We start from the raw sequence: 24,014 nt of genomic DNA, 5'->3' as shown, positions 1-24,014 counted from the left end.
CAGCCTGCCCCTAAGAGCAGCCTGCCCCTAAGAGCAGCCTGCCCCTACCTTGCTTGCTCCAGGGGGCCGGCGAGGCTCTCGGTGCCGTGCCGGGCTGCTGCGGTGCTGCTGGGTTTGTTCCGTGCCTGTCCCGGGGCATCCAGCACCCTCTGCACCGCACGGAGCTGCTAAGACGGAGGCGGGTGGAGAGTAGGGCTTTGTGACTTCCCTGCCTGCTACAGCGACGTGAGCAAGTGCAGGGCTCTTGCAATCTCTCAGCTGAATTTCGCTGGTAATGCTCACTGTAATGTGGTTTTAATGTCGCGCAGCTGAGACAATGAAAGCAAGCAGTGTTACCGATGTGCTTACCCTCTTTCCGCTGGGGTTCGTTTGACCTGCTGAACTTTGCGGGGTTGGCACTGAAAACAGGGGGTGGTCTTCAGGCACGATATTCCTTTCTGCTGCAGGTCTCCTCTTTCTCTCTCCTTAGCTTTCCACTGCAATGAAAAAAAGCAGAGGGAGGTTTGGATCAGGTTGGTTAAACCTGTGTACAGGTAGGAGTTCATCTTAGGCTCAAAATAGGTCTGAGATCAGAAGTCACAAATTAACTGAAAAGAGCCTGTGCAATTTTTTTTTTTTACTTTTTTCAGCAAAGCTGACCTTGTGGGCTTCTAAAAAAACCTCAGCTTTGATTTTTAGAAAAAAATTGGCTAGAGGGTCCCCGGAGGAACTTTAGAGGGTCCCCAGATGATTTAACATCTGAAACACCTTTTGCTTACCTAGCAGGTTGATGCTTTCCTTTCTCTTCCAGGTTTGCCCTTTGATTTGGTGCAGCATACCACGTTAGAGGAGAATATGGCAATTAACTGCTGTGAAATGTAGTCTTGCTAGTAGGCAAATTAGCAAATGTTCTGTTTCGTCAAGTTCAGTAATGCCCAGGTACTTGTAAATCACAATAGCTGGGGAAATAAATAAATAAATAAATAAAATTACCACAGTACTATTTCTAATCATTAATTTATTAATTTGGGGCTCTTCAGAGTGGTATCAGAAACTTTAGACTAGCTTTATGCTGAGAAAAAAAAAAAAAAAAAAAAAAAAAAAAAAGGGCTAAAAAGCTCTTTTTGCTTTCTGTGGGTCTCCTGAAATCAAACCAGCTGTAAAATACTGCCTACGTTTAGGCTTAAAATAGCTGAAACCACCACGTTTCCTGTGGTTTCACATAAAACCATCCACTCTGTGATGAGTGTCTACTGTTGTAAAACAAGAGTATGGGGCATAGCGGGCACCCCAAAGGAGGCTGTAGTTGTCACCCCAGCAAAGGGAAAGTGCTGATCAGAGCTCAAAAAGACCCAAGGCAGCCACAGAAGAAATTGGATTCGGTTCTGTTCTTAGCTGCATGGCTAGCTCCTGTGACTTTGTCAGTGGATTCACAGCATTTCAAGTTTTATTGAGCTGAAAATCCCAGAAGCTGAGCAGCTAAACAGAAATTGTCACTGGATAAATAAATAAATAATCTAGCTCTCGTCCACGTGAAAATAAGTTTAGAAGTACAGAATGGGTACCCACAATGACCACATCAGCAAAAAGACATCCATTTTTTCCCCTTGATTTTATGATTTTAGGATATGCATGTGTTTGGAGTATGCATGCATGGCAGAGCAGCTCTCTCAAAACTATTCAGCGTTACCTCCTATGAAATGCAAAAGACTACTCCTTCTGCCCCTCACCAAACTAGTTAGCATCAAAGTTAGCATCTCCCAAAATTTAGCATCCAATGAGTATTAAAAATACTTCTATGTAGACTCTGTGTTCTGGAACTTCCAGTGGACTCACGTTTGTGACTAATTCCAGTTGTATGTTGAATTAACAATGCTAAATGCTGATTGATATCACCTCTCCTGTCATTTAAAACCCAAGAGTCTCCAACAATGAGGAGAGGTATTCCAAGTCTCTTGGCCTATTTCAAACTGCATTTATATACAGGTTAACTACAGGAAGCATTTCCAGATTCAGCTGAAAACAAAGGACAGGCTTCTCTCACCTGTCTGGGTGACGTTCTTAAGATTTCTGGAAGAAAAATACAGATTTGAAAGCAGCTTATTTCCAAGTCTCCCTCTCAGGTCATTTACAAAATGAAGTCTAATCACTGCCTTCCACAGAAATCCTAAAGCAGATGAGGGGTCCTGGGATGTTAAGAGAGCTAATGACCCCTTCTGCTGGAAGTAGAGGAGGTGTTGCTTGATAAAGCTCTTATTTGCTTATTTTTGATTATTCTACTTATCTAAATCTATATATACAGATCATAGCCATAGCAAGCAACCTCTCTTTACTGGTCACATTGCCTTTTCAGAGATCATGTCATAGTTCATTTCAATCTTCTGCAGATTTTTCCGTATCTGTAAAGCAGACCCTCCTTGTAACCTCCCACTGCTTCAGAAATGCAGAAGCTGTGGAAATGCAAGACCCTGTGCTCTACGCTCATTCTGCCCTGTCAGGAAGCTACTGAGTCAATAAACCTGGATCTGAAATACTCTCTTCTTTACTGCCGTGGTTCACACAGCCTTGTATGCAGCACTAGTTTTGTGAACACATTGCCATTGCCATGCCCAATGAATACCATGTTGACTGAGGTCAGAATTATCACAGATACAGTCCTGAGTAAGGTTAGACTACGCTCCTTTCATCATTGTAAACCCTGACCTGAATGTGGTTTTGGATATCCAGCCTGATTATCAAATACTTTTGAGGGTGTTTTCCTGTTAAGAATGCAATGCAAAGAGAAGGGAGACTTAGACGGGAATTATTTAAATGAAAGTCATACGTGTACGAGGATATATGGGTGAACTTTGTTCTGATTGTAATGCCACTGGAAAGGTCATGAGATTGCAGTTACTCTAGCCTGACATACTACTTTATGGTAGACAACTCTTCACTTTTTCTCAGTTGGGAGTATCTTCTACTGCATGATTAAAATAGCATTAAAAAAGGTCTCATCTCACTAGACAAAATGTCTTTTTAATGGGACTATATTAGGTATCTTTCCTTACCGGTGTGGGAACTTCAGAAATGGTGACACCTCATTAACAAAGAACATAAGTGTTTGCCAGCGCTTGCTGCTCTGCTGCTGACTGAACCTGTGTGTAACTACAGATGATGCCACAGCACAGAGGGGAATGTTTCTATCCCAGAGGCAGGGAGCCTCAATCCAAAGCACGGTGTCTGCCCAGCGCATGGCAGTGAACACATTACAATATTAAATTCCCCTGAGCACTTACCTCTCTGCTAACGAATCTAGCTCTGAAACCTCTCCATGAAAAATTATTATAGGTAAAACCAAGTCACTGTGTTAATCCAAGGAAGTGAGAAAAAATAAAACACATTTGGAAAAGATTTCTCATTGCATATCAGTTTATTTGTATAGATAAATGCCCCTGAATGATGCTAAACATGTTGGTGAGACAGCATGAAGTCAAATGATGTCATTCAGTCCCAATTTTCTTCAGAAAATCAGTTTTGTATTATTACGTTCTGTGCATATAATCTTAGCTGAAATCCTGCACGTACGATTGGGGTGGTGAGGAAACAATAATAAAAAGCAGCAAAATCAGGGGCAGAAAAATGAACGCTGCCTTTTTTAAAAGCATTTTTTCTTATTTTTGTAGTCCTGGAAAATCTTTTTGAGAATGAAAAAGAACACAATAGCAAAACAGAACAGGAAATGGTTTTGGAAAAAGTAGAAGGCCAGATCCTTTACTGTATAAATAACATGAATAAAAATGAAGCAGTACAGGAACAAGGCATACTGGTTTGGGGGCCGGAGTAGATCTTGCAGTCCTTGGCTAAACTGTGGAAAAAGGAGAAGATGTACATTATGTTACGTGACTCTATTTCACTTACGTTCCATGTGCTTCCCTGAGCAGACCAGGCCCTCTGGCACAATTAGTTCATAAAAAGTGACTGTGAGATTAGGCACGTGAACTGAGACCAAATCAGCTATTCTGTTAAATAATAGGCGTCACATTCCCACCCATAACCGTAACACAAACTAGGTTTTCTCTCTCTGAAATAAAGGTTAGTGATCTTGTATTTACTGCAAGAAATAGTCTGCAAATATGCAGAGTAGTTCATGTGAGGTAAGTGCACACCCATGGTAAGACTTTTGTGTATCCATCTCTACATCTGTGGCACAAACTGTAGCCTGTGCTTTTTTACTTTACATGTACTCATAGGCAAACTTTCAGGTCTTAATAAAATAATTCATTAGTTAATTTGTTTAGTCCAGATACATGTCATTTAACATGACCTGACCCTCATATATATTTCTCTTAATTGTCACTGCAGTTTCTTCAGCTATGTTTAAGTGAGATCCTATCTAGGACTATGAATTACTATATCAAAAAAATATGCATATGTATGTGGAAAATTTTAGGGCTTTTATGGAGTTCAGCAGAGTGCCGTTCTTGTACATGGCCTGAACTGTTTCTGTGTACAACAACACTAATGTTACAAATACAGGCAAGAGAAGAGAAATGTGCAAGTACCTCTAAACTGTTGATGATTTGAGTTAGATACTGTTTATTCTGCAAATCAGTCCAATAACAAATGGCTCCAAATCAGAGGAAAGTGAGGTTAACAGAGAGCAAATGTGATCAGGAAAAGCCTAGACAAAGATTTGTAGCTGTCCCAAATTGCAGTTATTGACATATAGTGTTCTCTTTTGGTCTGGACTGCCATCAGCAACAGATTGACTTGAATATATGAAAACTTCAACTATTCCTGTAAAAAAAAGACTTGCAAAACTGATTGTCTGTAAAACTTGTATCATTTGATTAGATTCTCCCACCCACTCATTTATTTATGCATTTGCCTATGCATATGATTTTGCATATAAATACATACTTACATAATATATATGTCATATGAATATATGAATATTTTTTGCATATGCATATTATGCATGCACAACTGAATAATCTAACTGTAACCCAGGAAATTGATCCTACTTTAGAAGCAGGAAACTGTTCAATGTGGAGTTCAGTCCTCTGTCACTTGGAGGAAAAAAAAAAGAAAAAAAAAGAAAAAAGAAAAAAGAGTGGTTTTGGATCCTTACCTCATAAACTTAATTTGCAAATCAGCTGTTCTTTACTGTATTTTATAGCAGTGAACTTTACTACAGTTCACTTTCTAGGGAGCAGAACAACTCCATGCTCTCTAAGTACATGTACAAGCTTTACAGATCATCTACTTAAGTCTAGCTTTAAGTCACAAAAGAGTCACACAACGCACAAAAGAATAAAACCTTACAAATTGCTTAGCACAGAATGTGAATGTTTCAGTCTCTATTGTGTTCAACCCTTTATCCTTTTCCTACTTACTGATCTTTTCACTGCCTGTTGATGAATCTGCTCCATTCTCTCCTCATGAAGCCTTTGCTTTTCATTGTCCTCATGTTCATACTTCAGTTTAGCCAGCACAAAATCCCACCTCATCTTCTCAAGCTCAATATCAGCAGCTGTGACCTGCTTGCAGCAGAGCTCTTCCAGCTCCTCTGCATTGGTGGATTCTCCTGACTGCAAAGCACTGGTTCTTCCCTTCACATCCAAATGTGCCGTATGACACTTAGCATCCATGCTCTCACTTGTATTGTCTGAGATGAAAGATAATGTTGGCATGTCTATGATGTCTCCCTGACAGAAATTGGAGAGAGGGATGATAAATTCATATTCAAGCTGTTAAATGCAAATGGAATAGGTTCATCTAAGTTTACCTGAATATTTGTTCAAGTGATTATTCACACATTTGCATGGTGACTCACCAATTCTGTTATATCCATCATCTCCTTTTGAAAAGTTTGGTTTTAGAGTTGGAAAAGAAATCTTACAAAAAGAAATCTTGAATGTTGTCTTTCAAAATATGAAATATCTATCATAAAAAAATTGTCTGATCCAAAAATTTAAAGAAAATTCAAAAAATATCTAATTAGGGCCTGTGTGGCCTGAATCAAATGCTACAGCTCTTTTGATCAAATGCAAAGTTCTCATATCTCATGAATTTGATATAATCTATGAAAATGTGAGCTACTAAGGTTCTTTAACTCTGAGAAGTAACTAAAATGTCTTGTTCTTCACTTTTCCTTTATAGACTTAGTTCCCTGGCTGATCTACATCTTCCATGAGGCATTGTAGTTTTACATCTAGGAGAACTGTATTTGCCACTTACCATCTTCCCTTGCTTCTGCTTCCTGTTATTGTTATTCTGGGCTTCCTGTAACGTAAGATGAATATCTTTCTGATTTTCCTCTAGCTCATCCATAGTTGTTTGTAATGAATATTCTGATCCCTCTAGATTGCTGAATTCTTGCAAATTGCCTTATATTTCCTTTGTCTTTAGCAAAGAGAGACCCTGGCTGAACATGGGAGATCCCCCGTGACATTAAAGCATCTATGTCCAGGGATGTTCTGGAACAGAATGGGGGTATGTATGTGGTGACAATGAAGCAAGCGACTGGTATGTAACAAAAGGAGTGGCTCTAAGCTAAATGTAGGCACACACACTTATGGCATGCTGGACCATATACTAAAATGGCAAGGGGTTTAACTCTCATTGAAATCCCAACATTTTCCTTGCCTAAATATGAAAAACAAAACAAAACAAACAAAAAAAACCACTGTATGTAGATCTGCAGGTAGATCTGAAAATCTTGTTTGTAGGCTTATTAGGATGAGAATTTGTCAGCAATTCCCTTTATAGTAACCAGTGGAGCTGGCTAGAGGCCCTCAGGAAGTGAGCCTGCATATATTGTACTTCTATAAAATGTAACATAAGCGATAGCTCTCTGCGGCTCAAAGAAAGATGGCTTTTCTTTTATGGAAATAAAACTTGACTGAATATCTACCCTAGACTGGGGAGTTTCTTACTGCCTCCTACATAGGCAGATCACAGCTTGTAGGGTAGTCATTAGCTAGACATCAATACTATCCTTTTAACCGACTGGAGCTAGGTAAACGATTCAGCATGTGAACCTCTGATTCAGCCTCTTATTTCCAGGCTCATGGTATGTGCTACGCTTTACAGAAGTGATACAATGTATAGATTTCATATCTGATAAAAGATTTAGGCAAGACAATTAATTTGTTTTATTGAGTTTGAGGAAGAGGAGGAAAAGAGAAGGAAAGTGATCTAAGTACCATGGGAAAGTGATGTCAAAAGAGAGGGGCAGGTACTAGGCTAACATAAGGCAACAACCACCTCTTCACAGGATTTCCATATAGAAAACTTGACACCAGCTATCCCAGTTCAAAGGCTAGTACGCTGTGGCTGTTAGAGGTCCTGCCCTTGGCTGACTTCATAACTGCCCTGTTACCTGTTTTTTGTTGGCAAGGTGACATTCCGTCACATTCCCTGTTCTAATGCCAAGGCAGCATCCAGGCTCTTCCAGGGGACTGAGCTTAACTCCTTCGCTGTTACAGACTGTACAGACTGCTTCTGGGAAGCGGGTTTATTGGATCAAGTGAAACATCATGCTAACATAGATATCCCATTTTGGTGCTCCTGGATAGTTTCTCTTCAATGTGCTTCATGGAATCCGGTGGATATATTCACGCACGGATCTCTACACCGTCCTCTGTTCCCTACTGTAGATATGCCAGCATTTCAGTTTCCAGTCTGTAAATCCTTGGCTGGGACTGATCACAAGTTCACAGTGACCTTATGATACAGTAGAGGATGTCCTTGTAGTACAGTAATGTTAAGAATCTTGGAGAAAACTTTATTTACTGTTACTCAGGAGAAGGAGGACAAATTTCTTCTACTGCAAATAGCATGTACAAAGCACCTTTCAGAAAAGTATCTGTCAATTACAGATTATATCATGTAAATAAACACAGCATCCTGAGTTGTTCTGTATCATATCCACCAGTGCAAAGTCAGTATATCTGTTTGGTAGGTGATGTGTGGAGAGCTGCATGACCGATCTGGTTAAGATAAGAAACAGTGATGGAGTAACTGAGACCACTTCCTATTGCATCATTTATCAAGTGTTTTGTGAGTTTACAGATGTATTTTCAAATCCCAAGGTACGGTGAATGCAGAATGACACACAGGGGTCTGGGATTCCATCATTAGTTTTGACTGAAAATATTAGACAACTTCTAATTGCTTTCACTGTTGCCATTCCTTGTGCTGCAGGTACCGACACAGACTCCAAAATCCTACTTTCTTTCATTTCCTTCTTGATATGATTTGTCCATAGCTGCAAGGACATAGTAGGGCATATACTTAGAAAGCGAGGGATGCCCATGCCTGAGCAAGATGCCTCTCTTCAGAATGTATTTCAGTATCTGAAGATAACTTCTCAAGAAAGCCTAGTGCATCTCCTATGGGCATCCGCTATGTTGGAGCCCAAATTTAGAGCAGGATGGGATACGAGCAATAAGGGATTGTGAGCAAGTGCAAAGAACCCCAAATGAAGATACTTGATCTAAGTTCACTAGAACAAACTTCTGTAACAGGCACTGAGAAGAATGAATGAAATGATGGCCATGCTGAGCCTTCAGGGCAGGAGCTGTGTACAATTCTGTTTGTAGGCAAATGCTGCTGGGCTGCTTCTTCTAAATGTGCACCAGGTCTTTCCCCCTGTGCTCAGTCAACCTCATTTGCTAGAGAGAGCGGTGGAGGTGAAGCAATGCCTCTTTTTTATTATTATTATTTTTGAGAGAGAGAGAGGATTATTGCTCTAGGAAATTGTCTCTGTGCTGAACAGAGCTCAGGGTGAGCAAGTGCAGTATACACTGACTGAAGATGTGTTTGGTGCAGCAGAGAACTGTAGGTCTGATCCCACCAGCACTGGCCAGTTGTGTGGTTGCACATCCTGTCCCTCACTCTTAACATATCCAGGTAAGATAGCAAAATCAGCTTGTGCTGGTGCAAAAGCTTATTCACCCAGCCTCATCAGCCTACAAGCTGTGGGATTTGGGTATTCTCTGGGTTGCTAAAGGGAATGAACAATTCCAAAAATTAACATGGCAAACAAGATCAATACACCCAACAGGCCAGGAACAACAGGAAGGGAAGGAAACTGAGCATGCCTATACAGATTTCTAGTGCAGATACTGTTTTCAAGCATTATTTCTGGGTAGCAGAAGTTGCTGTCTACGTACTTTCCCACTTGTTAACTTCATCTGTTTTCTTGCAAGCATATAAAGGGTAATATGAACACCAGTGTACCCCTAGGTAATGGTTTTGTGTCTTGGTGTTCCCATAACTCCCAGGATTTATCAGGGACATAAGAGCAGCTATTGGATCTCCCTGGCATGCCTCGACAGCTTTGGTATCTGTAGCAGCCCCACAAGTCACAGAATGACAGTACCGTGCTTCGCCTCAGTGCTGCTTCTCAGTACCGTCTGTTTTCAGACTGTCCACTATGTTGACACAAAAAAATACAAGCTCCATGCAACATGACAGCATGAGGCCCTTGGAGGAGACATTAGTGACACAGAATGCTGCTGCTGATAGGACAGAGATAGGGTTCAAGTGGCACCTAGGGACATGCATGTAACTGAGGTTTGGGGCTGACTTTTTTGCTTCTGGTTTCTTGCTGGTGTCACATTTTCTCCATGGGAATGTGACTGCTGCCTGGGAATCCTGTGATGCCCTTGCTTCCTTTCTTTCTGTGGTTTGTGCCTAATTTTTTATTATGAGAAAGATTACTCGTTTATTTCCTTTATTGGTCAGCCTTTAGATCCAGTAACTTAAATCGAGCAAGAAAAGATGTGCATGGAATTTGATCTAAGCTAAAATAAATCTATGAAGAGAATGGAAGGGAGAGGCAGCACGAGCAGAAAACTCAAAAGAAAAAAGAAAAGCAGTGGAAACATGAAAAGAGGATGGAAGATATGCATCAACTGGCATTACCCAAAGGGGCAACACAGAATATGCCAAGCAGTAAAGCAGCAACATCTCCTGAATGGAATTGGGGAATACAAAAAAGAACTTCAGCAGACTCCACTGGCAGAGCAGAGATTTGGCCACAATGGGGGGACACAATGGGGGACTTAGAAGTGCCAGAGGCCAGGCTTTCCCCAGAAGAAGCCAGGTTTTCTGCATTTGAACCTGAGCAGGTTGGGGAAGTGGAAGAACTACTAACCACACCAGCCAAAAACATTGTAGCTTCCCAAAGCAGCATGAACAGGATTTGCTGCAGGATTTATTTATTTTTTTTCAACAGTTGGCTCTACCAAACTTTGTCAACACATCTACAGCTCACAAAAGAAATGGAGTTCAGAGAACCAACAGCTTGTAGATAAACACAGGAAAGGCAACAGGTATACGAATAGCAAGCTAGCTCTGACTATAATGATATGTGAAACACAACTTGGTGATGAAAATGGAAGTGTAAGTATCCTATTTGGCAGAAAATTCAGATTCCTTTCTTATGAATACAGAGCAATGTAAAAGATTATTCCAAGGATGAACAATCCAGGCAGGCATGCACTGAAGTATCACTGATATCTTAGACTTTAGTCCAAAGCCTAAGAGACTTTAAAAAATATTTTTCTGAATAAATTTTGTCAGAAAAATCTCTCTAGATCCTGAAGGCCATGCCTGGATGGCTTGAGTATTTTGCAGCTCTGTAAGAAGCACATGAAAAGGGCACGTAAATGCAAATGGGACCTATCCAGACAAGTAGTTACTAACGGTGACTTGCATCAAGAAGAGCATTAGGCTGTGCAGCTCTCACAATCAAGTTCAGACTTTGGCAGTACCATGGTCTGACAACATTGGTAGTGTAAGATACATTTATCTTAAGGAAAAGAAAAACTAAGGAGATAAATACAAATCTAGTGACAGATTACAGACTGAGCTAACAGCTGCACTGGAAGAGTTTATAAAATAAACGGACACAGTTCTGTTCAATTTTCAACAGGAACAGTTGAAAGCACCTTCATTATTATTGTAGAGAAAATGGATGCACCAGACCGGGAAGATTCAAAGTGAATGAATGAAATTGTAGCTTTTTAAATACAGTGCTTCATCATTTTGCCAACGTGCATCCCAGGGGGACAGAGTTAGTAAATACTGAGAAACGCCATCTGCATTTCTAATAGCAAGAAAACATTCTTGATATTAGGTTACCTAGTAAGCAAAAATAAAAAATAAAAAGAGACAGCAAGTTTTTAGACATCCTTCGATTATGATTACCTCTGTTTTTCTTGTACTGCGTCTGGGTATTACAGAGCTCTCTGTGGTTCCAAGAGACAAAAACAGTGGGGTTAGACGGAAATAAAAAGGGGACCCGAAAAGAACCTAGATAATAGGCATTTGGAAACAACAGATCATTTTATATGACTCTGATTTTACCCTTTAGAGTAGCAGAAAAGGAATCCAGTCTTTTCTTGTCTTTATGCCTGTATCTCTCTGATATGAAACATACTGATTGGTTAGAGGATATTTTCTCCTTTATATGTTTTTATATTTTGGTACTCAGACACTGCAAGTTCCCACATAATAGTTAATACATGGCCATAGTCAATACAGCAGCTAACACATAGACAATCATCCTCACATTGTGATCACACTGGAGGTCTTGTGCAGGCCCTGCACAGTCAATCTGTGTATAGTGGCAACATCAGTAAGACTTCCAAGATGTTAAACATTTAAAAATTACAGACAAATGGTCAAGTTTCTCTTCTCCTGGTAGGACAAAACTTAATGCAAGAAAAGACTTCATGTTTCAGTGAAATCAAAATATATGTACCACCGGTCAAAATGATGATTATCAGTATGGCCAAGCATTTCAAAAGCTAAACTGCTTCCCTTATGTATTTTTTATCAATCCCAATAAACCATTTTTCAATTATCCTAGCTAATTGTGCTTCATTGATCTTTTCAGTGAATTTTGATGACTGCACGGAATACGTATGTTTGAATTTCCTGAAGATAAGCACAGAACACATGGGCTGTACATAATACATGACAAAGACAAGAATACTTAAGGTGTGCTGAGAGGAAGTGGTCTAATTTTTCTGTCATCCTTTTTCTTTTTCTACCGCTTGCCTAATGAACTCAGAATCTACTCGTGTGTCAGCACTGGTGTAATTCCTTTTCATGGGCTGATGTATTATGGTCTCCTTTCCTTGTGAACCAAGAAAATAGCTCTTCCTCCAGGGACCAGATTTAATCTAGAAGAGATTAACAAACCTCATTTTCTTCCAAAATCTGCTATTTTTAATAATCTGAGAATTTATCCTAGAATATTGCACAGCAATTTGGAGGCACTACAGGTAAAGTTGTGTCATTTTACCTGACAAATAATGCTGTGACCCCCAGATCCAGGTAACTTCTTAAAGTGGCGTTTCATGGAATTTCAAAGATACCCAAGAGTTTCATTAAGGAGATGATGGTTGAGCTTTTGGATAGGACTTTGAGGAACCATGAATGCATTTGGGGTGGAAAAGGGCTTTTTTCAAACACCTGACAGGAACTTCTGCAGTTATTCCAGGAAGCCTTAGAAATGAGCCTTGAAGAAATATAAAATTATTCGTAAAACCTGAGCTACTTTTGTTGCTGGTTTCACTGCAGTCAGCATATGAAGCACTCAAGAGTTCATGAAGTTTTTGCGTCCAAGTGAATTCTTCCAAGTTGTAAGCCCAAAGTTCTGGTTAGGTGCTGCATCATTGATAGACCTCAAGCCAGGGAGTGACCAGTCCTGAAGGACAAACAATCTTCTGATGGCTTTGGGCCATCACTATAAAATACGGTTTCTCCCATTGCTTACGCCTACATTAGTTTCACGATTGCCTGCAGTTCTGTTAAAACACAGTATCCATTTAGAGAATGACTGTCAACTGGCAGAATGTCATTTCTTCCCTCATGGATGTTGGTAGGGTGGTATTTCATGTCTGAAGTACTTCTGATTTCCCTCAAGTTTTTTATAGCAAGTGTGCTGCATTGATTGCAAGGATAGAAGCACTTTTAATAACTGGCGAATCTCAGGCTTTTGAATTTTCAAGATATCTATGTTCGAATGAGATGATTCACTGAAGTTAGATTGTTTGATCTCTGTTTAGAAAATGTAGGACATACACTGAGGAAGAGAGGAGATGGAATTATAGTTGTTTGGGAAGCCCTGAAAATAGACAGGTACCACGCATGCTGTTAACAATCAGGCCTGTGAGACACCATCATGGAGTTACTGCCATGATTTGGATAGCTGCTCTTGTTCTCCTCCTACCCTGGGGATGAGGTCATAGAATCACAGAATGATAGAACAGCTTGGGTTGGAAGGGACCTTAAAGATCATCTAACTCCACCCATTCTGCCATTGGCAGGGATGACACCCACTAGATCAGGCTGCCCAAAGCCCCATCCAGCCTGGCCTTGAACACCTCCAGCAAGGGGGCAGCCACAACCTCTCTGCGCAACTTGTTCCAGTGCTTCACCACCCTGACAGTGAAGAATTTCTTCCTAATGTCTAGTCTAAATCTATCTACTTTTAGTTTAAGACCATTCCCCCTTGTCCTATCTTTATCTACATGAGTGAAGAGTCCTTCTCCATCTTTTCTATAAGACCCCTTTATGTATTGAAAGGTCACAATGAGGTGTCCCTGGAGCCTTCTCTTCTCCAGGCTGAACATCCCCAGTTCTCTCAGCCTTGAGAGAGGTGTCTCTCTCAGGTCACAATGACAGCTGTACTTACAAGTACCCCCACACTACTATTACTCATACTAAATGTCAGCTTAGTTACTCAGCCTGTCCTATCTCATCCTGTATGGTCAGAACTGCCTTGGTATGGCATTAGGATTTGAAATATGTTTCTCAGTTATCAGCAATCCTCATCTGAAATGGATAGCTATTGCTTCAAATAAATCAGTTATGAAGTCATCAAGACAATATTTTTTCATCTGTTTTTAAAAATACACGTGTATCATTTCAAAAAACTTTTTGGAATGGTGCTTTCCTCTTTATGACTAACTTTACTGAACATCAAAAATATGTCTGTCTTGATGTGAATATGTAGATGAGTCCCTTCTCCCAGGACCTCACAATATAAACCAAGGTCAGGATGATTCAGTTAAAAGCCCAAGTTGTTCCAGGCACAGTTCTACTTCGGTAAATGGTGTACAGTACTTATTTACATTAGCTGACTTTTTTTTTTTCCTCAAAAAGGAAGTGGAATTATAGTAAAAGCAATGGAACACAACAGTGATTCTTAGTCTGGTGGGTCAAAGTTAATAATTCAGAGGACACATATACAGAGCAAGCTGGGAGATGACTCTTGGTGTTTTAGAAAAGTAGGGCAAGAAAGAAGGCAGGAAAATCCTTACAGGATGAAGATACGAAAGAAGAAACAAGGGCTGAATAAAGAAAGGGGGCTAACAAGTAGCTTTAAACAGCAATTGCTCCTGAAAAACAAAGCAGATTAGTATCACCAAGACTAAACTCCCTCATGGAGTAGCTCTGGAAACAAAGGACAATAGATGACTCACAGAGGAGCAAAAGAGCAAAGAAATATTAACTGAACATAGACACTCTTGATGTCAAAGGCAGTCTCTGTCTTCAGTCTGCATTTGTGTGTACTGCATGGGTGAGAAGCCAACACAGCTCCATCCCAAGGCACGCATCCCCTTGGCAGAGCGTAACGCTGCTAACGTCACGTCTCTCAGCTCCCTTCACATTCTCCCAGCAAGTTAAACAAGTCCTAGAGAATACTTGTCTTTTGGGGATTTATACTCACTAAAACACTTATCAAGCAACACAGGAATACCCATCCAGCCTTCCCAGCTGGCTCAGGGTCTTCATACTGAGTCCTTAATGTAACTCCTGCTGAGGTTTTCTACCAGCACAATTCATCTTTATCGTCCAGGCTATAAGCCTCTTTTTCTCCCAAAGGCAGATAAAGATTCTCTGTCAGCTAAAATCTGTAGGTAAACTGTCTATGCACACCCTTTTTCCAAGAAGCGACTCCCAGAACTTCCCTTTCAAAACTTCTCTGATGGACCTAAGAGCTGCTCTTCTAGTCTTAACTGGGAGGTCTCTTGCTGGTAAGCACTTGGCCCGTTCCTCAGCTTGGCTGCTGCAGCTCCAAGCAGTCACCTCTTCAAATGGCAACGCCAGGCAATAGTGGAAAGGAGAGGGGAAGCATATACAGCAGAACTCAAGAGTGATGCTGACCATCATACACAGTCCAGCCTCCTTCACCCCCTAGTTTTAAAGACAACAACATGAAAAAAACTGTCTTACAGAATAAAGAAAAGTGCTGTATCACCCCAAAGTGACCTGCTGGAGTTGTCATTCTTGTTCCCAGACAAATTACTGAGGCAATACAATAACAGCAAAGAAAACGTTTCATTCTGACATCAGGCTTGGCAAACCATTCTGGAGGGAGTCCAGGAATGGCGAATGGGCTGGAACAGTCAGAGATGTAACAGCATGAAGAGATTTGGCTATACAGACAAGGACATAACAAACTTCAAGGAAGTGTCTGTCACTGATACAGTTTGAAATATTCATAATACGGGGAGATGGAGCACAGGCAACACTGAATTGTCTCATGTTCTGTGTCCCCAGTCAAACAGTAATTAGACTGCTCTGGGGTGAATATATAATTGGACAGCAACAGTCTGTTGGGAGACTTCTCTCCATTACTGAGCTTTCTGCAGAAGCACTCTACGTTCAAAAGGGAGCTGTGTGTCTGTAAATAGCATGCCTAATTACAGTCTGTATTGCCTAGGTTGCCATATAATATATTATCAGTAACCAGAACCAGGCAGCAGCAACATGGCTTCATTCACATAATTGAGGGATGTTCATAAACTTACTCTTAGACACAATTTAGCAAGAGAATGAGATGGGGTTCCCTCCCCCTCTCCTCCCACAGAAGGTGCATTATCTCATCTGAACGGAAATGGAAACCCATAAAAACCAGTCTTGGTGAGAGAGCAGAGAGCATCTGCTGCAGCACTCGGCCACATGGCCTCCAACTCATCAGGTGAACAGGATATTTGGTGTTTGTAGACAAGCTAAGCATGAGTCAGCAATGTGTCTTCACAGGGATGAGGGCCAACGGCATAATGGGCTGCACCAGTAAAAGCACAGCCAGCAGGTCAAAGCAAGTGCTTATTCCATCTACTCAGCGCTTGTGCGAACACTTCAGGAGTACTGTACCCAGTCTGAGCTCCACAGCACACAAAAGACACCGACAAACTGAAGCAAGTCCAGCAGAAGAGTCCTAAGATGGCTAGGGGACTGGAATTCATGAATGAGAGATGTGGGTTTGTTCAGCCTAGAGAATAGTCCATGGGGGGATCGACCTGCTTAATTACCTGATGGGTAGCTGTGGAAAAGACAGAGCCAGCTTCTTCTCAGAATCATGTAGGGAAAGGATGAGAGGCAATGGGCACAGGCTGCAGTCAGGGAAATTCTGATCAGATACACCCAAAGCTTCTTCACAGTGAGAATGGTTCTGGAGCTGGAGCTCAGAGATACAAATGACCCTTGTGAACACAGGCTCAGCACAACTTGCAGGTGGCAACAGCAGTTTCATTTCCTCATGTGAGGAAGCACTTAGCTGAGCTGAGCTTCAAGCACCACTCCTCCATGCAAGGAGTTACCTTCAACCCACCAATTGCTAGCAGCTTGTTTCTGTGTGTGCCAGTGGCTCCATGCTGCCTGACCCATGGCTTTGCTTGCAGTGCTTGCTGCAGGAACTCCAGGCTGGGGGCTGCACTTCTGGATCAGGATGCGGGAGCAGGTGGGCTGCTGATGTGTGAATGAGAGGGGGAGAGAAGTGTGAGATTTGTGGGTGGTGCAGGTTCGCACACTGAGCTGAGATGCCAATCTGTAGGAGTGAAGAAATACTGTAGGAGGCTATAAAAGAAGGCTGACTTTTCTTGTGTATATGCATTTTCTCTGGTGGAAGGAGTCAAACACACCCAGAAACTCAGTGTCTCACAAGTCAGGTTTGAAAATCCCTTGTTTTTCAACCACCTACTCGGGAGAAATAGGAAGAAGTACATTTAAGTTACGGTGAAAATCAGAGAAGCTGAAGAATATTTTGTAAATATTAGAAAAATGTCTATCAATAGTACTGCGGCCATCAGTGGTGTGTGCTTCATTTTGTGTAAATGATGGTACTTCCCAGGAATCAGCTAACTGGTGTCCTGGTTCCAGCTAGGATAGAGTTAGTTTTCTTCCTAGTAGCTGGTATGATGCTGGATTTTGGATTTAGGATGAGAATAATGCTGATAACGCACTAATGTCCTAGTTGTGGCTGAACAATGCCTGCACAGAGCCAAGGACTTTTCAGCTGGGAGTGAACATTTTCCACAAGTAACAGCTCTTGATTTCACTGCCAGTTTGGCGATAAATGCCAGTTCTAATCAGAGACATATGACATGTTAGCATCATATTTGAGTTTTGAGAAAGCAGAGATGAGGTCAGAGATCTCAATACATACCAGAACAAGGAGATACAATAGCTCTAAATGTATGATTAGCAGGTTCTCTGCTTGCAGTTTTAATAGGAGATAGAAAATAGAAGGGAAGAAATTTTGAAGTAGAGTGCCAGCTGTTTTACTCTCACTGCCTGAAGGAAGTTGAAATGGAAAAGAAGCAATGATCAGAGTAAAATAGTTAACAAAGAGAAAGTGACCTGGGCCAGCCTTAAGAATGGATGATGGGTTCTCCCTTAGCTCAGTTAAGCTTGTTGCTATGAACAGTATCAGAGGCCTTTCAGCCTTTATCTGTATAGTCTGATATTTTCCAAAAGGAAGAAAAAGCTCACAGTGTGACTAGGTCACTGAATTTGCCTGTAGGTAAGCTATTAGGATAATGTATGGAAAAATATGTATCGAATGAACATTTGCCAAAGCAGATTGCCCAGCAATCTGGAGGACCTGGAACAGCTTTGACGCATGAAGATCACAGAAGATGATTGGTGGATGAAGATCACAGAAGATGACTGGTGAAGATGTGGTGGGATTCAGAAACAAACAGAAAGGATAACCAAATGTAGAAGATGTTCGAGGAGGAAATGGAGGAGATACATCAACAGTCAGCCAGCAATTCAGTAAGAAAGGGTGGCAAAAAGAAATTTGGGCAGAATATAGAAGTCATACCTGACTCAGTTGTTAAATGAACTTTGCTAATATCTCCTTCCATCAAGAAGTACTCTTCAGAAATCCTCTCAACCCGTTGGAAATTAGATTGGGCAATGTATGCAAACTTATTCACAGAAAATGCCAAAATACTCCCACCTGGTCAGCTCAAGTAGATGGGGTAGGCTATTAAAGTATGATGTATTCTGCCCTGAAGAAGGACGGTTAAAAGTTCAGAAGAAAAAGATATTAAAACTGAAAAATGATATTGAGACTGCTAAGAGTAATTCAGTTGACAAAAGACTTTAGTGTTTACCTACCACCTAAGGAAAATTTGATCACCAAAGTGGTCACTGAGCTCCAGCCACGGCCTTTGCACCCCCTGGCCTTGCATAAAAGACAGACAGGAATGAGCCTGTAGGTCTCAGTAGGGTAGAAGTGTGTCTCCCTTACATCAGCAGTCCAGTAGTCAGTGCACTGACATTGCAGTATTTTCTTTTTCACAGCTCTGAGTGCTGTAGCTACAGGTGAGTCATCTTATCTTCACACCCCTGCTTTTATTTTACTCTGTACAAATGCACTTACTTTCTGGTTCACCCCAGATATCTGCAGCCAGCCCTGTAAGCCAACCCAGGGCTCTTACTATCTATGAAAAACAGAGGTGCCAAAATCATTAACTGGCTATTTGCATCAGTACAGCTAAAGAACATAAAAACATGGATCTTGTAGAACAAATGGGCAAGATGAAGAAGTACTATTAACTAACTGTTTAATAGATGAAGACCTGCCACAAAGCTCTCAGAAATCATTTGATTTTTGTGGGTTATTAGGTTTGACCTTAGGTTGCCCAAGCTCAACACCCAGCTTGTGAAAGTCTGGCAATGGATCCAGAACAATCGAGTCCATCCTGGTTTTAGTTGCATGATCTTCTGATAAGATCCACAACTGATCTGACACTCAGTTCAGTTTTAAAAAATATCCAGACAATACTGCTACTGTATTTAGCAGTCCTGTGTAATTTACTGTCAGTCAGAAATGATAACACATGGTGGAGAGGCAAATAAGGTTTATTTATAAATCTTTTGAGAATGACTCAGCTACAGTAGGTCATCTCCCCCTCTCCCCCAAAGGCTACATTCTTTTTTCCCCATAATGAATTCTGTAGAAACTTCTTTGAAATGCTTTCATTAAATTTACCAGATACTCTGTTGCCCTTTTTTTCAGGTACTGAAGGTTACTGGGCATTTTCTTGCTCTTACAATACAGTACTGCAAGACTTGCATATATACACATTGAGAAATTTTATCTAAGCTTTCTTTTAGCACTGTATTTTCTACTAATAATTCTCAGTGACATAGTTAAAAATTGAAGGTAGCTGCAATCCGTTGTTCTTCTTTGTGTTTATCACACAAAGTCAATAGGAACTAGCTCTTTTCTATTGAAATTTTACTTGCCTGGACTCAGTCCAGCAGTGATGCTTTTGGACATTCTGAAAAACTTTCTCAATGCTTTTGGATATCCTTTGAAGAGAAGGAATCCACAGGTCAAAGCCTGATCCAGTGACCATGGAGCCAAACAAAGATTCCCACCAAAAGCACTGTATTATGGCCAGCAATAAAGCTGGTTCTTGTAAGTAATTGCCTTCCTTTTGTCCATATTCCATGTGAGCTCTGTCCTACCAGTTCAGCTGCTGTTTGAGTGCCACTGTCTACAAGGACGTCATCAGTTCTGGTAAGATTTCACATACTCCTCCTGGCACAACTCTAATGTAGGTAGTACATCAATGGGATGGTCTGATTGCTAGTTATATTCTACTTTCTATCACATTCACATTGTGATGGTGCTACTGAGTACATGTATCTGCTCTTCTAAAATGGCTTTGATGCTATTTTTTTCCTCTTTGAATAGTTTTTCTATATTACTTTGCTACTTTCATTAAGTTTTTATCCCAAAGCTTTAATTGTCAGAGTCCAAGGTTTTATCAAAAACAACTAATCCATTTATTATTTTTTTTCCTTTTTTTAGATACGAGGATTTTTTCCGTGTGGAAAACAACAGGCTTTGAGTAGTTCAAACACCCCAATCCATTCTTCCTATCCACTTCTGTGCAGGCTTCATGTAGCCTCATGCTTTTCTAGAATCTTTTTTTGCTCAATGTATGTTACAAAAGAAAATGACCTGCCTGTCATTATGTATTTTCATGCCTCAGTTTCTATGAAGATCAGTTCTCTTAATCATTCCATCTTTGTTCTGTTCTCAAAGGCTGTTTCACTTCTTATTCTGCAAAAGGGACATTCTTTTGACATTCTCTGTACTCATTATTAAAACTGTTTATAAGAAATGACGATTCATCAAGGATAGGGCAAAACAACCAGATACCTCAAAAGTACATTTGTGCTCAGCTGTTCAGCTCACAGGCAGGAGAGAAAGAGCATGAAGGAAGCAATACCTTAGGAACACTTCATGAGATTCTCTTAAAAAACTTCCACTATATATCTAACCATGACAACACTTCAGTGTTTGAGGATATTTTAAGCTAAGATTCAAATTTCTTCCCATATTCCCTTCTCCTTCTCTTCTCATAATGGATGACAACATCATCTTCCTACTCACTAGGCATAAGCAGTGCATCATATTTCCTTGTACCCCTCCCAGACTACCTTATATCTTGGCTCTGTTTAAATATTATCACTCCTTCCTCCTCAACTTTGCAAAGATCATCATGTTTTGCCTGAGAGATCGCCAAAGTGTTTGTCGATGGGCTGATAATCTCATTGCTTGATTACTGTCACCTCCACTTTTCCAGCTCTTTTGCCTCTCATGCCTATGCCAAACACGACTACAATTTTCTACTTGGCTTGTCAAACACTATTGCTATTTTCTGCTTTGCTTTTTGCTTGTTTTCCAGGTCCACCTCGCTTTCTTTTCACCATCTTATTACTTTAAATGTAAACAAGGCTTTGAAGACTACCACCAGGTAACATTTACCATGATAACCAGATCTCCTGGCACAAAAATAACAGCTCCATGCCTTGTTATTTTAACTGCGAATAACTCCTGATCTGTCATGATCAGTATGTGACATGATATAAAAATCCCTATCAAAAATCAGGAAATCTTCACCAGAGCATTCTTCAATTCCTTCTCAAGTCTTTCTTCTCCGGGTCTTCTGGGTAATCATGAGTGTTTTGGAGGGTGAATTAAGACCACACTGTAGCACACAGAATCACGTGGAAGAAGTCACATTTCCTCCATCACAGAAACCAGTAAACAGGAGGCAGGCAGGAAAGAAAATAGGACAGATAGCTTAGTGACCACAGCATTAAACCAGCTTCCAGCTTCCATCTCAATGGGGCTCTGCTCCAGATCACTCAAGAAATATTGGGGAAACTCAATTTCATCAAAGTTTCCAGGCTGGAGAGACAAAGGAGGCTGGAGAGACAAAGGCCCTCTGCAGCCCTGGTGCAGCAGGGCGGGTAGCAAAGGCCACACAATGGCATCAGTGAGGTAAGCACGACGGGGCTGGGCACAGCGCTGGGCTGGGCTGAAACGGGCTTTGCTGAGTCCTCTCCAGGGGAGAACAACAAGAGACTTGAGAAAAAGGGGCTACTATCTGGGAGCCTTGCATTGGTTCCCCTGACTTGATGCCTAACTTGTCAATGGTAAGAGTAGTGCTGTCTCTTGTCATATTTGCTCTCTTCTTTTAATGTAGACTTTGAACTATGGCAGAATTTAACTACTCCAACATTGGCTGTTTGCCTTTTCTGTCTGATCTTTTTAAAATGAAAACTTGTCCAGACTACCTGCACTTACTTGCTAAACAAACAGATCTTCAGACAACATCCCTCAGCTTACCTCAACCGCCGTCGCTTTGAAAGGGCACAGAATTATGCGGGTTTACACATGAGCTAATGGAAGTACCCAACAGGCCTTTCTTTCAAACTCGATATGCAGCTATAATAGATACCTCCAGCTACAGTCAGTACAAAATTGCTCTCTTCCAAAAATAACGAGAAAGACTATGAAGGTTTAGTCGTGAGAATACAGGACCTGAGAGATGGAAGGGCCAAAGTGGAGGAGTCTGTGTGATACAACTCAGAAGTGAAATCAGCTTCAAACACCTGGGTGGGAAGAAAACTGTCTAGTTTTCTCTAGCTTTTTTTTCTGTTTACAAGCACAATTGACCTTTAATTTGAGAAAAACAAGGTAAGCATATCATAGTCAACCTGTACCACCATCTAGAGCTCAGTACCACACCAATGGTTTGGCATTTGACACAGATGACAGAGGAAGGTATTTCAAGCAAGGAGTAAGGAAGAGGCAGGAATGCACGCTGTGATGGGACAAAAGCCTTTTAAATCAATAATAAAGTTTGTGAAATTTATAGTTGATAAACCGGTTAACATTAGAGATGCTAAAATATTTAGAAAAAATAATAATAAAAAAAAACACACCATGATTTAAAATGTAAAACATGATTACACCAGTTAAAAATACTGTAGCTTTAAGAAGCTAAAATTTCCTTATGTTCAGAGGGAGAACATATCTGCCTCTGGCTTCTGTATGGCAGGTTCCTGCTGTACCACGCCTGTAAAGGGAAAGCCTCTGCTTAAATGCGCACCCCATGTGACACCATTCACTGAAGCTGTACTGGTGACAAATTTGACTTTTATCTCCTTCTCAGTTTCACTGACAGTGACCCGTCTGCCTCTTTCCTTCCTGGTGTCAGGAATCTGGGTCAAAGGCCTTGATCTCTTTATGGGGATGTGGCACAGTAACTTGACAAAGCTGTACCCCCTTGACTACTATAGTTAAGAAAAAAGTATTAGTGTATTCATAAGCTCCGTGTGTTTCCATAGATAAAAAATCTACTGGGAGGAATCTGCTGCAGGTAACTGGTTGGAAAATAATAATAATAATAATAAAATTCTTTCTCTTGGTTATAGATAACACTTTTTTTTTTGTGTCCTCCCACAAATTACACTAGGAGGAAATTCTAGGAAATCTTCCTTGTGATCTGAGCACCAGAAGTTGCCAGTCACCAGCAGCTAGAAATCAAGAAATGCACAGGCAGATGAAGATAAAGGAAGAAAATGGTAATTTTCAAACAAAATTAACCAGCAGCGAGGGTGAGGTAAACACACGGCTGGAGACAAAGCAGCCAAAGCTCAGGCTGAACCAAGCATCTCAGCCTGAGCTGGAAAAACTGAGGATGGATATGGAGCTTACCATGCTGAAATGCCAGTATGAAGAGAAGCAAAGGAAACGGCAGCATAAAGAGAATATGTGTTTTCTTCAGCTGCAAACATCACCAGCACGTGTAAGTCTGCTTAAAAAGCAGGGAGGAAGAGTGGGTAGTTCCAGATGTGTGCTCAGCACCCAGCGGTTCTAAATGTAATCCTCAGCATCTCCACGCCTCAATAAAAGGTCATTCAGTGTGATGCAGCTGGACATCCTTTTCCCTCTAGCCTAGCAGAGCTGGAGGAGGAAGTTTCATTTACCCTATCACAATCTTCAGGTCTGAGAGTAGACTGAAGTAAGCAAGCCCCTTCTCCCTTCCTTGCCCAAACCTCTTCCCAGATGCTTGCTGGTTCATAAGTGTCTTCCAAAAGACACAAAATTTCACTACACAAGAATCTTCCTTTTCTGTGCTTTCCTTTCCAGCTAACTTTCTGTGCAATACCTTGAAAATACTGCCATACCCTGTGCAGGGGGAGGAAAGGCCAACAGTCCACTTGCTCGTACACTCCCTCTGGGCTGTTTGAATACAGCCAGGCATTCTTCCAGAATACCTTGCTGTATTTTAACTATAAATGCACTCCTAGATTATATAGCCCCAAATTTCTTTGGTTGGGGCATATAAGCAGAGCATAGCTGAGGTTGGGACCTGTATACAGAGGTCACTTTTTTTTTTTTTTTTTTTTCTGAGGCAAGGTAG

The 24,014-nt window shown here is 40.9% G+C and overlaps 1 protein-coding gene and 1 long non-coding RNA gene across 2 annotated transcripts in view; both read right to left on the bottom strand.

Annotated features, from left to right (window-relative positions):
- Positions 1-2,010, bottom strand: part of LOC118164286 — a 36,735-nt gene extending 34,725 nt beyond the window's left edge. Inside the window, exons 1-3 of the long non-coding RNA XR_004749411.1 lie at positions 1,774-2,010; positions 759-938; positions 349-476 (exon numbers count right to left, since the gene is read on the bottom strand). This is a non-coding gene — a long non-coding RNA (uncharacterized LOC118164286). The remainder of the gene's footprint in view (positions 1-348; positions 477-758; positions 939-1,773) is intronic.
- Positions 2,011-2,338: 328 nt separating this feature from the next.
- On the bottom strand, positions 2,339-6,294 carry TMEM247 (transmembrane protein 247). The gene is made up of 3 exons (XM_035320639.1): positions 6,202-6,294; positions 5,358-5,669; positions 2,339-3,826 (listed from the first exon to the last, which is right to left on the bottom strand). Exons 1-3 carry the CDS (start codon positions 6,292-6,294, stop codon positions 3,617-3,619), a joined length of 615 nt encoding a protein of 204 aa, XP_035176530.1. The 3' UTR covers positions 2,339-3,616.
- Positions 6,295-24,014: the final 17,720 nt, after the last annotated feature.

Source organism: Oxyura jamaicensis, chromosome 3 (assembly GCF_011077185.1).
Source record: "Oxyura jamaicensis isolate SHBP4307 breed ruddy duck chromosome 3, BPBGC_Ojam_1.0, whole genome shotgun sequence".
Lineage (NCBI taxonomy): Eukaryota > Metazoa > Chordata > Aves > Anseriformes > Anatidae > Oxyura > Oxyura jamaicensis.
This window is presented reverse-complemented; position numbering and strand designations above follow the sequence as displayed.

Coding starts and splice junctions, on each gene's coding strand:
- TMEM247 (XM_035320639.1), bottom strand. CDS start 6,294: ATGGATGAGCTAGAGGAAAATCAGAAAGATATTCATCTTACGTTACAG. Junction 5,670..6,201: donor AGCAGAAGCAAGGGAAGATG/GTAAGTGGCAAA, acceptor AATTTCTGTCAG/GGAGACATCATAGACATGCC. Junction 3,827..5,357: donor AACAGGCAGTGAAAAGATCA/GTAAGTAGGAAA, acceptor CTTTTTCCACAG/TTTAGCCAAGGACTGCAAGA.